This window comes from Equus przewalskii, chromosome 19, assembly GCF_037783145.1.
Source record: "Equus przewalskii isolate Varuska chromosome 19, EquPr2, whole genome shotgun sequence".
NCBI lineage: Eukaryota > Metazoa > Chordata > Mammalia > Perissodactyla > Equidae > Equus > Equus przewalskii.
Window position 1 is genome coordinate 46,091,745 of NC_091849.1, and position 14,963 is coordinate 46,106,707.

Here is a 14,963-nt window from a genome sequence, read left to right on the forward strand (position 1 = left end):
CCCACACTCACCTTGGTGACCCACATCACATCTGCCCTGTTGTCACTTCTACTCCAGGGAAGAGACGGACCCAACTGAAGACCAGAAGCATCCAGATGTGCTAATACACGTTAGAAAGTTGATGCCTATTTACCTCAACAATTCTTATCCCATGACCTCACCCTTCGAACAAATGGGAAAAAACTCCTTGCAGTTTACAAGAACAACATATTTATGTCATTCTTGTTCCCTAGCAAATTCCAATAATTTTTAATGGAAATGAGCAAACTCAAGGCAGTGGTAAACTTTTGTCTATTCATAATGGACAAACAGGAACACAGCTTGTGAATTTACTTTAGAAATTACTTGGTTTTTTTGGTGAGGGAGATTGGCCCCGAGATAACATCCACTGCCAATCTTCCTCTTCTTGGTTGAGGAAGACTGTCACTGGGCTAATATCTATGCCAATCTTCCTCTATTTTATGTGGGACACTGCCACAGCATGGCTTGATAAGCGATGCTAGGTATGCGCCTGGATCCAAACCTGCGAATCCCGGGCCTCTGAAGTAGAGCACGCAAACTTAACCACTACGCCACCAGGCCAGCTCCCCCTAGAAATTTTTTAATGCTGCATAAAACTAATACTTTCAGAGGGATCTCAGCTACTGCAGATACTATAATAAAGATAAGGAGAGCAAGTTATTCCTGAGAAGGTGACTATGCAACATCTATTAAGATGATCAAAAGGCAAAAGCCAGGTAGAACTAGACGCCCTAGAATGTCTGGCCATTGTGAGCCTCACATATTCATAACAGCAAGACACTGACCGCTGAGAGTTCTCTAGCTTTGAAGGGAGAAAAAGAACGCGCAACGAGGAAAGCTCCAAGGATAAGGCTTCCACAAAGCACAGACAGTACTGCTCCCAGTTACATAAATTTGGTCAGCTCCCGCATTTCCTTCTCCCCTCTCCGATTTAAAAAAGTCTTCTGTTGCTGGGTCAAAAGCAGGGACTGCTGTCAAAGCAAGTGAATATGGAGACGGCCAAGGCTAGAATGTGCTGACTGTAGGACTAGAAGGAGGCAAGCTCAGGGGACACTGGGAAAAGGAAAAAAACGGACAAGACCTAACCCAGATGCCGTCTTCCCTGCAACCTGCAGTGCAGAGAGAGGCCTCTGCGCACCCGGCACTCAATCCCTGGACCACAGAACTTCATCTCCTTCCATCCGCTTCGACGACTATTTCTATAGGCTACGACCCCCACCAACAGGGAGAAGCCACGTTATAAACAAGACAGTGGCAAAGGTTCAGGGAGATACTCTTCTGTGCTCAAAGAATTTATAGAATCCTTATATAAACCAAGGCAGGCTAACACGCACCAGCCAGCGCAGCAACTCCAGCACGAAAGTATAAACAAAACCCATTTTAGCTTCCAGGGTGCTGAGCAGGCCCAGCTCTCTCAGGTCCCAGCTGGGGGATTTTAGCAAGAGGCTCAGCCCACGTCTCCATGTCCTCATTAGTGTAATCGAAATAATAGTAATAGCTACTCTCCTAAGATTGTTTTCACAATTAATTTTTAACACAGATAAAGCAGGTAGAACACGTGTGACACAAGTAAGTGCTCCACAAATGTCAGTTATTTTAATGATCACTCCTTCTACTTATCGTTCTACTCTATTTTAGCTTCATTCCCTCAGGATTAGACAATCTTTTAAAATACCCCAATGAAAATGCAAATATCCAATTCCTGCAATACTGTGATTTATAAGCAATATACATTGGGTCAATTCAGAGGACCAAAATATATTGTTCAGATATATCTGGTCTTCATCCACAGTTCCTGGCTCACAGCAACCAAAACCCTGGAGTTGCCCGAGCATAAGAGCAAAGGGAGCATCTTTTGTTATAATATTTAGATTCTTGTCCTCAGTTCCTGGAAATGCTTCAGGGCCACAAAGATGACTTAAGGTGACTTTTGGACCCCACCCAAGGGCTGTGGCTGGTTGCCGGGAGAACCAGCACCAGCGGATGATCAGAGGACTGGAGTCCACTCCCTGATTTCCAGGCAGGAGAGGGGAGGAGAGGGGGGATCCGAGGGGCAATTTGAGGGTGGATCAACTGCCAATGGCCAACGACTTGGTCAATCATGACTACATAATGAAGCCTCCTTAAAAACCCAGAAGGAGAGCTTCCATACTGGGGAACCAGACCGCTTCCCCGCTTCCCTGCGCCACTGCGCCAGACTCCAGGACAGGAACTCCTTTGCTCCGGCCCTCGCCCTACGTTTCTCTTCATCTGGCCGTTGATTCGTATCTTTTCACATTCTTTGTAATAAATTGGTAATCTAGTGAGTAAGTAGATTTTCTTGAGTACTGTGAGCCGTTCTAGCAAATTAATCAAACTCGAGAAGGGTGGTCTTGTAGGACTGAGCCTTTTACCTGTGGAATCTGATTCTCTGCCTGGGTAGACAGCGTTAGAAGGAACTGAATTCTCAGACACCCTGCTGGCAACCAAGATCTGCTCGTTGGTGTGGGGACGCCTCCACACACGTGTTGGAATTGGATCCAGGAACCCTCTGCAGTATCCAAGACTCCAGATTTTAAAAAGCTGTAATCCTAAAAGATACCCGATGAGACTTGGAGCATTCTACAAAACAAAGATATAGCCTGCACAACAATGAGTTAAAGGACACACAAGGACCAACTGGCATTTCACACACATTTAAAATATAAACTTAGTACATAGCAAGTGAGAAAATATAAGAGGAGAAAGGATTTACTATTAATAAGTACACTTCAGACAAATGGGGCAGAATTTAAGTAAGCAGTTTCCAGAGTGAATTTCCCTGATCTAGTCCTATAAGATGTTAAAATGATTCTAGGGTCGGGCCCACCCAATGGCGCAGTGGTTAAGTTCACACGTTCCGCTTCTCGGCGGCCCGGCGTTCGCTGGTTCCGATCCTGGGTGCAGACATGGCACCGCTTGGCATGCCATGCTGTGGTAGGCATGCCACATATAAAGTAGAGGAAGATGGGCACGGATGTTAGCTCAGGGCCAGTCTTCCTCAGCAAAAAGAGGAGGACTGGCAGTAGTTAGCTGAGGACTAATCTTCCTCAAAAGAAAATAAATAAACAAATAAAAATAAAATGATTCTAGGGTCTAAAACATAGGTGAACAAACTCTAGCCGGCTGCCTGCTTTTTTTATAGCCCACAAGCTAAGAATGGTTTTTACATTTTAAGTAGTTGGAAAAAAAAATCAAAAGAAGAATATGTTTGTGACACATGAAAATTATTTGAAATTCACATTGCAGTGCCCACAAATCAAGTTTTATTGGAATGCAGCCACGCCCTTTCTTTCAGGTATTGCCCACAGCTGCTTTCAAAGCACAACGGCAGAGCTGAGTAGTTCCCACAGAGACCACAAGGCAGAAAAAGCTGAAAATACTTACTATGCAGCTCTTTACTGATAAAGTTTACCAATCCCTGGTCTGAAAGTTTAGGAAATGCTCCTGATTGCAGCCCTCTCTTGGAGAGACACAATATTAGCCTGTTGGCGTTCCAGGAGACCCTGCAGGAAGGCTGCAGAAAATGGTCACTTATTAGCACCCAGCTCTTCCCAAACTTATTTGGCCATACAATCCCTTACTTATGCAATGGGTATGAACATCCTGCAGATCACACTGAGGTAGTTCATATGATGCTGAAGTCCAGAAAAGTCAACAAACGCAACATTAAAAAGATCAAATATACAATTAAAAGTAATCAAATAGTTTATTTAGTCCATCTGCAAAGAGATCAATTTCTGACCATTAAAATCGACAAAAAAGATATTCTCAGATATATAAAAAAATGGGCTTAAGAATATTAACTTAAATTTGTGTTATTAAATATAATATTAAATGTAGAATGTAGAAATGTCATACACAGTAATAAAAGGTTATAACGAGAATATATAAAGAATTAATGCAAATGAGGTTTACACAAAGTCCAGTCCATAGCAGAGACAGAGGACAACATGAGTAATTAGAAAGGTAATCATCATCTGGATAAATTTATGATGTTCCTAGCAACTAGGGCAATGCAAATTTGCATAACCAAGGACCCTTACATGTCTATATTAAAGCAGCATAAATAAATTAAGATGCTAAAGTCCAGTGTTGGCAGGCTTGTGGGGTAGAAGGCACATTTATAGGTTGCTGGTGGGGCTCTAAATTAATTCAGTCTTTCTAAAGACAATCTGGCAATATGCGGCAAGAGCCATAAAACTGTTCATTCATTTCCTGTAACCGAGCAATTCCACTTTGGGGAATATACCTCAAATATACCTCACTTTTGGGAACAACCCAAAAGGACAAAGAGCAATTGGTTTGTACAGAGACAATTCCATGAGCACTGCTGGCAGTGAGAACAACCACCACCACCCAAGCATCCAACAACAGAAGGATGGCCCAACACACTGCCAACCAGAGCAGAGGGGGCCATGAAAAATGGCAGGCATGAAAGCTTGAATTGCCAGGAATCCCGGGCACCTCAAACCTACAGATCCAAACTTCGGGTTCCCCAATCCCGCTCCGTCCCCCCGCACACAGCCTTTCCCTTCAAGGTAATCAGACCGCTGTGGACTATTCAACTTAGGAACCAGGGAGTCAGCCCTCATGACTGCTTTCCTTCAATTCCACTTGCCCCTTCATATCTCACCATCAGTAAACTCTTTGCAAAATCTCTCAAATCTATCCACTAATCCCCATTCTTCCCAGCCACCACCGAGAATCTTTACCTCTCCCCTGAGCTTCAGAAAGACTGCAGCTGGCCTCCTGCTTCTGTGCTTCCCTTTTCTAATCCATTCTCCATAGAGCTGCCAGAACGAGCTTTAAAAAAATCTAATTCAGAGCCAGCCCTGATGGCCTAGTGGTTATTAAAGTTTGGCACGCTCCGCTTCGGTGGCCCAGGTTCCGTTCCCGGGCACAGAACCACATCGCTTGTCTGTCAGTAGCCATGCTGTGGCAGCAGGTCACATAGAAGAACTGGAAGGACTTACAACTAGAATATACAACTATGTGCTGGGGCTTTGGGGAGAAAAAAAGGTGGGGGTGGTGAGACTGGCAACAGATGTTAGCTCAGAGCAAGTCTTTCCCAGGAAAAAAAAACAAAATCTAATTCAACCCTGCTTGCCTCTGAACTCCAAATGATATGCTGACACGTTCACACCTTAAAAGGTCTCATATGATTTGGGCCCTGCCTACCTCTTCAACCTCAATCCACACTCCCTTTGCCCAACCACACCAACCTGAGCCCCCACCATGATGGCCTTCTTTCTGCTCTCTGAACACGTAGCCTCTTTCCTACCTCTGGACCATTCCCCATGCTGTTCCCTCATACTGGCATACTCTTCCTTCTGTTCCTTAAGGAGGTCAGTCCTTAAAGAGGACTTAGTCACCCCTTCTGTTTTACCTGATAATCTATGAACTCCAAGAGGAAGGGGCCATGAATAACCTTTTACTATCATATACCCAGAGACTAGTAACATCTAACATTTAATAGATGCACCATATTCATTAAATGAGTGAAAAATATCTGTAAGATAATAGAAAATAGCTACACAAGAAAAGCAAAACACAACTAAGTACATACACATTAGTTTTTAACTATACATAAATGTTTGCATACTGTCGAAGAATAAAAATGAATTGGGAAGACACATAAAGAGAATTCCATACCTACTAGGTTCTTCTAGTCTGCCAACTTGCTTAAGTTTAAAATGTTCTTCGTTAATAACTAAATACCCTTGAGTTGTAGCTCAGAGTACTGAAATGTAGCGTAAACTCCAATTGCTCTCTAACTTGTCCAGAATGAATGAACAGTTTAGAACAAGATCCTTCCGGAATTCATTCAACAATCATTTACTGCTTATCTACTATGTGTCATGCCATTGAGCCAGAATACAAAGATGAATAACACACTGTCCGGCGTCTTTAAGAAGCTGAAATGAAATAACAACCTTGGCCCCTGAGCATTCCAAATGAGGAGAGACGCAGACCCAAACTTTGTCCAATTTGGCATTTTCCCTGGGCCAGGTACACAAGATTTAAATACAAGGAGCCATGAACTTCTAGAAGTAAAGGAAGAGCAAGGAGTGAATAACCCAGTTAAATTATTCTTGGAATCTGCCAACATTTGCCTTTGAATCTTTTTCCCCCTTCTGACCCCTCCCTCCTCTCCTAATCCTGATTAAGCTGACCTGGCCATGCCAAGGATGAAATCAGATAATGGTCTCATCTCAAAGGTTCTTTGGGAGACCAGAATTCCACCCTCTTTCCCAGAACCAGTGATTAAATTTCCTCTCACACTTTACCTTTCTTTCTCAGTATCTACAATCTAGGAGGGGTGTTTAAAAGCTTGTTTACACGTCTGCTACAGAGAGCGCAAGAAACCACAAGAGAACATCATCAGTGGGACTATGCACATCACGGAATTAAAGTTTCAGAGACCTGAAATGAATAGCTAACAAAGGAAATACTAATAACAGGTGCTGCAAACCCATGCACTCATCCCATACAAATAATCAGACTAGCAGCGAAGAAAACCCTAAACAGTCCCCAGGTTCTCAGGCTAAGTTAAGTTGAAACTACATTGCTAAGCAGAACCCATGTTACACTGTTACTCACTAAGCAAATATTTTTCAAAATGACCCAAGTAGCAGGAAAGCAAAGCATCCATCCCCTATTTATAACATTTCAACTTGCAAGAGGATCTTTCCATCTTAACCATGGCACCTTGCCCGTCAGAGTCACACCATAGGAAAACGCTTGCCAATGACTCCACGCCCTCCCCTTTTAATACATACACACACACACACACACACACACACACAGGTTGCTCTTACTATATAATCAGCCATTTTGGCTAAACTTCCAAATGCCATCATGGAGCAGAAGTGTTCATCGGATGGAAAGAGAACATTTAATTCTTGGGTAAAATCATTCCTTTAACAGAAAACAAAATTCCAGTAAATTCAGGTTACTCGTCTCCTACCCACAAGCGGGCACTAAGAGCGGTGTGTACGAAGCCACACTGACCTAGATTTGAATCTTCTTTCTAGCAGTTGTCAATTGCTTGACCGTAACCTCTCTTAAGCCTCATCCCCTTATCTGTAAAATGGGACTAATGCTACTTACTAGGTCATGGATTTGTAAGATTTACCGGGATCATTTGTAGAAGGTACTCAACACAATGTCAATGGTAAGTACTGAACATAAGAGGAGTTGGTAATATCAAATCAATGATTAATATTAACAGCCATTAATATTCCTCCCTTCTGGGCTCTCAGCACCAAAGCCATCTTAAATTCCCCGCTGCTCTCATTTGATTGTACGACTCATGGATTCATTCCTCTCCTCTCTCCTAAAGCCATTAAACTCATGTTCCTTCACCCAAAACAGATTTGCAAATGGCTCCAAGCAACAGAGCCACCAAGTAGTTCCAGGCTAGAAGAGCACGTGGAAAACTATACAAAGAGCAGATAATGAGCCTTGCTATGACTTCCCTTACTAAGCCTCCTTTCCTTTTTTTCTTTTTGTTCTGTTTTTTACTTTAGAACAAAGCCTTTGACATAATTTTCATATATTCTAAAGACAGGATGGGGCCACAGCTCAGTGCCCTGACTACCCACCCACATCCTGGCCATGCCCACTGTCTGAGGTCCTTCTGAGCACAACTTTCCCACCACTGCAAACATCTGTCATCTCCTTGGCCAGGAGGCTGATGTGAAAAAAATCGAGATAGCCAGAATGCAGGGAGAATGAACCGTTCCCAGCAGCGTTTAGCACCCCTCAAGAAGAGTGAGACCACTGCTGCTCTGAATCAACAGCCTGCATCAGTGAGCCCCACCTCTCGACAGTCCCAGTTCAGCACACGCTCAATGACATCTGCCAGCTTCCTCCCGGGGTATAACCTCTGCCCAGCTCCCCTCCTCCTGGACTCAGGCTGGAAACGGGAGGTGGTAGGAAAGCCAGGTGGCAGCATGCAAGCCAACTTAGGATTCCTATTTACTTTTGGTATTTGACAAATACAAACACTGGGCAAGGCCAGTATTTACTCATGATCTTGCCCCTATTCCTAAAGAATCAAAGCACAGCAGCTGCCACTCCAGAAGCAACAAAGCCCAGTGTCCTGCTAATGCTAAAGGGGGGTTCAATTTGGGGGGCCAAGTTGACTCTTACTATGGCTTCAGTTTTCATTCTGTCAAAGAGACATCTCTGAGCCTGATGGTGCAGACTGAGTCTGCTCCAAATGGTCATCAGGCACATGCCCAAAGGTGATGATACTCTGGGCTCCTCTTGTCACAGAACAGAAGCACCTGAGTTTGCCAGGAAGTTGCCAGTGGCCTGGCATCACCGGAATTTGCCAGGCCTACTGGGGGAAGAGGGCCAGCAGAGTATTAGTGCTTACTGGAAAATAGGCATTGGAGTTTACGCAATGAAAAGTCACTCGATTCATACAGGCCCTTGAATAGTCTGATGATGCATCTGACCATTTCCCGACACCAAAAAAATTAATGAAGTTTGCTTACGCCAATTACATTTCATGTACTTTATAAAGGGCCAGGTGAGTACAAAACCAATTTTCAACTTGCCTATGGAATCTCCAAAGAGGTTTTACCTCTCATCTGGACAGATGGAATCAAGTGTAAAGTGATGTCTCTGCATTCTGATCCACAATGCAGAAAGTCCACAGACCACCAGCCAGGGCCAGCCCAGCAGCTCATGCCTACTTGCCCCTATCCAATAAGGGCACACCTGGAGAAAGGGGCCTTCTGCAAACTGTCCTGGAAAATAGGGCATTAACTGTGCCTACACATCCAGCTTGATAGACTCTGTCCAAATTTAGCCACGCTAAAATATGTAATTTAGCCAGTTGGTGGATTTATGCCTTTTTAGTCTCATGTTTTTTCTTAACCTAAGGTAGCAGACATTCCATTTCGAGGAATTTATTTCTTGCTGATTGGGTTTGCTTGCGTATGTTATTTACACTGGAGGTTTGGACTGGACCTGAGGCAGCTTCAGCCAGCCACACGCCTCTAGAAACAGTTTCGATGAGAAAGCTCGATCCCATTCTATACATTTTGACAAGGATGGAAGACTCACGGGGAATGCTGGAAACCCCGCATTCCAGTACAGATCCCCAGAATTCTCCATTCTTCTGATTATGAGTCACCTTCCTTACCAAGACTAATCTATGTTATTCTGAGACTTGGAAGATTTTCCTTCCTCTTTCAGACTAACAGCCAAAGTTACTTCAAGCAGTTTAAAGATTTCAACATCAATCACATTTTGTGTATTACTTCGAGTATATCACATTCAGCCACTGATTCCATATAAGACAGTGAAACCCAACCAGCACTGCTGGGAGCCATGTACATTTTATACACCATGTAAACTGTACCTGTGGGGCTTCACTCAGATCCTAATTCATCCCTGGGGTCCCAATGCCTAGGACAATGCCTATCCCAGAGAAAGTGCTCAATGTAGGTTTATTAACATACAATAAATTGCTTCCCAAATCTAGGCTGTTTTTTTCCTTCCAACTTTCACACTCCAGTGTTGTGGAGTTAAGACATAGAGAGAGCAGGGGCCAGCCGCATGGCCAAGTGGTTAAGTTCGCGCGCTCCACTTCGGCGGCCCAAAGTTTCGCCAGTTCGGATCCTGGGCAAGGACATGGCACCGCTCATCAGGCCACGCTGAGGTGGCATCCCACATAGCACAGCCAGAAGCACTCACGACTAGAATATACAGCTATATACCAGAGGGCTTTGGGTAAATGAAGAAAAAGCAAAAAGATTGGCGACAGATGTTAGCTCAGGTGCCAATCTTTAAAAGAAAGAGCTATACAGAGAGGAGAAAAATCCTTTGGATGTACTATCAGCTCTAATTCAAAGTTCTACTTGAACTTACCACCAAGTCCATCAGAAGTTCAGCCTCCACCAGAGCACGCCACACCTACCTAGTCAAATAGCCAAAGTCAAGCGCCAAATTCTAGACAACAACTTCAAGAAGCTAAGGTCAGAAGGTGGCACCAAGCTAGGTATCCAGTCTCAATAACAGTGACAAATACTAATACTTGGTACTTTCCAGGCCAGCACACAGAAGACCAGGCCCTTGCAGCAAATGTCCCTCTCTCTGGAATTCATAATATATGCAGAATAGCAGTTTCGAAAACTTGAGACACCATTTCCTCATCAATTACGGCTCCCTTCTCTTCTGCTGGCCCCACTGCCCACATTCTATCCGTCCAGTCAAAGCAAGCTCCCTGAGGGCAAGAGACATCCCTGAGTGTGTCGCATCATAGTGGGCAAGCCCTTCTAGGGCATTCCTTCACACCGGCACAAACCTAAATCTCCTTTATCTTCTCTACAGACTTTTGGGCTGGAACACAGAAAATTTTGTCTTTCAGTTTATGGTTTACTTTCCAGTATCATGCAGACACCTCAATTCATCAGAAACAGAAGTGCAAGCAGCAAGAACACTTCCTACCAGAGGCACTCTCGTAATTCTCATTACGTTCCGCGACAGACCAAACCACCCATTTCAACTTTGCCCCAGTGAGCCTTCTCTGCTGTTACATTTCATCATCCAGCAGTTTGGAGTTGTGACACAGGCAGTGTGGCCCAGGCGTGAGGCAGAGCGTGAGCTGAGAGTCAGACAGTCCTGGGCTCCAGCCTCAGTGCCCTCACTTGGGAGCTGTGTGGCCCAGGTCAAACCAATGATGCTTTTGCAGCCTCCATTTTCTCATCTGTAAAATGGAAATAATACCACCCCCTTCAGAGACAGTGGGAGTTAAATGAGATACTATATACAAAGCACCTAGCACAGTAATTTTTATATACATATAAATCATACTATATGTTATACATATCATTATCATATATAAGTATACACATATGGGGGGGTTGGTTTTTTTGTTGAGGAAGATTTGCCCTGAGCTAACATCTGTACCAATCTTCCTCTATTTTTTAGTATGTGGGCCACCAGCACAGCATGGCCGCTAACAGAGCGGTGTAGGTCCATACCTGGGAACCAAACCTGGGCCACCAAAGCAGAGCACGCTGAACTTAATGACTAGGCCCCCAGGGCTGGCCTTGTATTAGCTTTTTTTTAAAATCTTATAGTAAGTTCTCTTTCATACAGCTAGCCTGTCACGACAAGAAAAAGCATCAAAAATGATGACAATAACAAATATTGCCACACAATAGAGGAGATATTTGCAAGAAGAGGGGTAAATGTAAGCCATAATAAACAGGACGTTGTATTGGGTTCATTATTGTCTAATCTAATCACAATGTATACTTAGGTCACTAACGGCCCCCAGGAGTGTTCTGAGCACCCTGCCATGTTTACTTGGGCTCTGGGACCTGGTGCCTGTTATTTTCACATGGTCAAGAATCCCAATGGGATAAATAATCCTGAGAAATATGTCACGAGCCCATGGTCTGATACATTAACAACACCTGTCCTGAGGACTGGAGCTTGCAAGAGTGGCGATGGGAAAAATAAAAGATGGCACCTCCCCACCCTGCTTGGGGGTTACAACATAGCCCCCGGTGACCCATGTACACCCTTCTCAGTCACCCTTCAGGACAAGGGGTCGACCCCCGGCCATTCCATGAACTGAAGTGGAGCCTTTCTATTGTAGTTAACAGGAGAATAAGGACTCCTATTTCAGCTAACACCTTGAGGCTGCTTCTAAGCTCCACTATAAATTTCACTTTTTAAAAAAATTAGCCAAACTTCAATTCTCAGGTTTTCAGTTGCAAATCCAGTGCAAAATTTTTAGGTAAATCCAGGTTAATGACTTAAGAAAAGGAGCCAGGCTCTTACACTTTGAGTACACCGAGACCTTACTTTAAGAACCTATTTCAGGGGCTGGCCCCGTGGCCAAGTGGTTAAGTTCGCGCGCTCCGCTGCAGGCGGCCCAGTGTTTCGTTGGTTCGAATCCTGGGCGCGGACATGGCACCCCTCATCAAACCACGCTGAGGTAGCGTCCCACATGCCACAACTAGAAGGACCCACAACGAAGAATATACAACTATGTACTTGGGGGCTTTGGGGAGAAAAAGGAAAAAATAAAATCTTTAAAAAAAAAAAAAGAACCTATTTCATGCTAAAAGGTAAAATAAATGAAATACACTGATTTAAGATTTAATCTAGGACTGGACTCGATGTGAGTGTTGGAGGGACCCGACAGACATGTGGCGGGCTAGAACAGTAGATCCAAGGCAGAGAAGGAAGAAACTCAAGGACAGATCTACGTCCACTGATGTCAAGATCAGTGTTCCCATGGGCTTAGACGGGTTTCTCTCCACACCAAGACTATATCAATCCAGGTGCCGGCTTGAAGGGACTACCTCCCCCCACCCGCAACTGCTCACCATCCTCGCAGCTTGTTTCAAGGCTACAAATCTTGACTTTCCCGTTACTCTAAATGGGCAGAAAAGAGTCTCCGAAGGAGACTAGGACTTGCCTCATTATAAATGCTAAGGGCACCAAACTTTCCCGTAGTCTCTCTCTTCCCTTAAAACACACACTCACAGGGAACCAGTGTCTGTAGGATGAATGCCCAGGCCATAGCAACTGCAGTGCCCTGGGATCTAGGCAGATCTTGGCCAGGCAGGCATGAAGCCCTTTTCGGGAAGGAGACAGCAAGCCTGCCTTTCCCTTACACAGCCCTGCCATGAAAATAGGCTCTTGTTTTTTGTTTTTGTTTGGTTTTTAGCTAAGAATCTCCACCCTCCTTGCAGAGACAAAAAGATAGGCATGGGAAGCTTATGGTGGCTCAAGGGTTTGATCTTAAATTAATTTTCTCCCACCTAACTCGCCCCCTCTCCCCTAACATTTGGAAAGAAGGAGAAGGGCTCTGGGGAAGTTGGGATAAGTTTTGAGTCAAGGGTGACGTCAGGCTTCAACCAGGTAAGTGATGGGATTCCGGAGAGGGCACGCCCTAGAGCTGAATGTGACCCGGGTACTGAAGAAGGAACCTGCCCCACCCTGTAGGGTCTTCAGCCTGGACCCAGGTAAACGAGGGACAGAAAGACTGGAGAAAATTCATCTTCCTTTATGCAGCGCTCTCTCCCCCTCCCCCAACTTAAGTGTCAGCGCGCTGGCTGGCTGGGAGCTGCCGCTTTGGAAGCGCCTGAGTGGGTCTCAAGGTTCTTTCTGGCGTGCAGAAACTGGGACCCACCCGAGCCAAGGAAGAGAGATGGGGGAGGGGGCGGCTTGCGCCCGGTTGGGGACCGCAAGGCGCGGATGCGCCCGGCATCTCCACCGCCCGGCGCGCACCGGTCCCACTCTCTCCCACTGCGGTAGCATCCCGACATGACACTGCGGCTGCAACAAAGCGGCGGCCGCGGGGAGCCCTCGGCGCCCCACGCCGCAGCCCCAGCCCCACACCACGCGGAGGGAACAGCGGCCGGGGGCTGGGGGGCTGTGGGGAGGGGGTGGGGAGCACGAGGGCGGCCGAGTAGGGGGAAAGCCCTGAAATGCGCAGGAAAACCGGCGGCCACCCCTAGCGCCTCCTCCAGAGCAGCCAGGCTTTAAGGAAAACAATTCACCCACATTCCCGAGTCCCGGCTGAGCTCTGCGGCTCCCGCAAATAAACCGGTCGCAGCCCCTCCCGTGTGCTGTCTTGTCTTGCAGGGCCCCCCAACCCGGCCGGCCCGACCCCACGCCTCCCGCGGCCCCAGCCCGGAGACCCGCCCCGCTCCTGGAGAGCGGCGCCTCCGGCTCCCGCGCGGCCGCCGCCCCCGGTCTCCCCGAGCGCTCACCAGGAGAAGGGAGCCGGCGATCATCGTGGCTCCGGCGATGCGGCTGCAGGAGGCGAGGACGGTGCTGCTACTCGCGGAGGTCCCCATGGCTGAGCTCCGGACTCGCAGGCGCGCCCGGGGCGTGTGGCCCCCCGGCAGCTGGAATCGGCGGCTGCTTCTGCCCAGCGCCGCATCCACCGCCGCCTCCCCGGTCGGGAGCCCATCTACCTCCAGCACCCCATGTGCACTGCGGCAGCCGGGCAGCTGGGCAGAGGAGGGAGGCGGCGAGAGAGGCTCCGGGGCGCTCAGCACCTGCCCAGCGGCGCGGCCGCCCGGGCGGGGAGAGGCAGCGGCGGCTGCAGCCCGCGCCTCCCCGTGCTCTCCTCCGACAGCGGCTGCGGAGAACCAGGGAGGCGGGCTGGGCGCGAGAGAGCGAAGGAGCAACTTCCCATAGCGAAGCTTCCAGCCACTGCCAACCACCCTCCTCCGCTGCCCAAGACCTGCCGGCGAGGGACTGAGTCGGTTGGCCGCCGGGCGCAGGGACACACGTGGTGGCGCCGAAGGGGCGGGGGATCGGCCCTTTGTGATGTCACCCTGGAGGAGGCCGGGCTCTTTGTGCTATCCGAAAGGGGAAGGCGTTCCAGGTGGAGCCAGGAGGGAGAGGGTGCCCCTTGGCGTTCGCTGAAGAAATTGCAGCTGCTTATTGACCCAGGGAAAACGCTGCGAAGTCATGCGCACGCTGACCCAAATTAACTTCTTTCTTCCTAGATGATTCTAAATAAATTATTCCTGCAGCGGACGCCTTTCTGTTGTTTCTGACGCAATGGTTGAAAACAGCCGACCCTAGAGGACTTAGAGCAACTGCGTGCCAAAACGAAACCAGTGCTTTGATTCTCAAACTTGGCTGAGCTTTAAAATCGCCTGGAGATTAGATCATATATATTAATGCCTGGGTCCCAGCCCCGGAGACTCTGATTTAACTGGAACGGGATGTGGCCTGAGCATTGGGATTTTTTAAAGTTACCCATGTGATTTTAATATGTGGCAAAGTTTGAGAACCTCTAGGCTAATGAATGCAGTTAAGGAAATCAGACGAAGAATTCCAAACCCGGAGTCCGTGGAGTTGGGTCCATGGATGGTCCTCGAGAGGCCTTGGAAATCCTTGAAACATGTGGGCAGGTGCATTTTCAT

At 46.9% G+C, this 14,963-nt stretch overlaps 1 protein-coding gene across 1 annotated transcript in view; it reads right to left on the minus strand.

Moving 5' to 3' along the window:
- The window catches only part of TNFRSF21 (TNF receptor superfamily member 21), a 66,429-nt gene extending 51,728 nt beyond the window's left edge, over window positions 1-14,701 (minus strand). Inside the window, exon 1 of the mRNA XM_070584752.1 lies at window positions 13,794-14,701. Within this exon, the coding sequence (XP_070440853.1) occupies window positions 13,794-13,880 (87 nt within the window). The 5' untranslated portion in view covers window positions 13,881-14,701. The remainder of the gene's footprint in view (window positions 1-13,793) is intronic.
- Window positions 14,702-14,963: the final 262 nt, after the last annotated feature.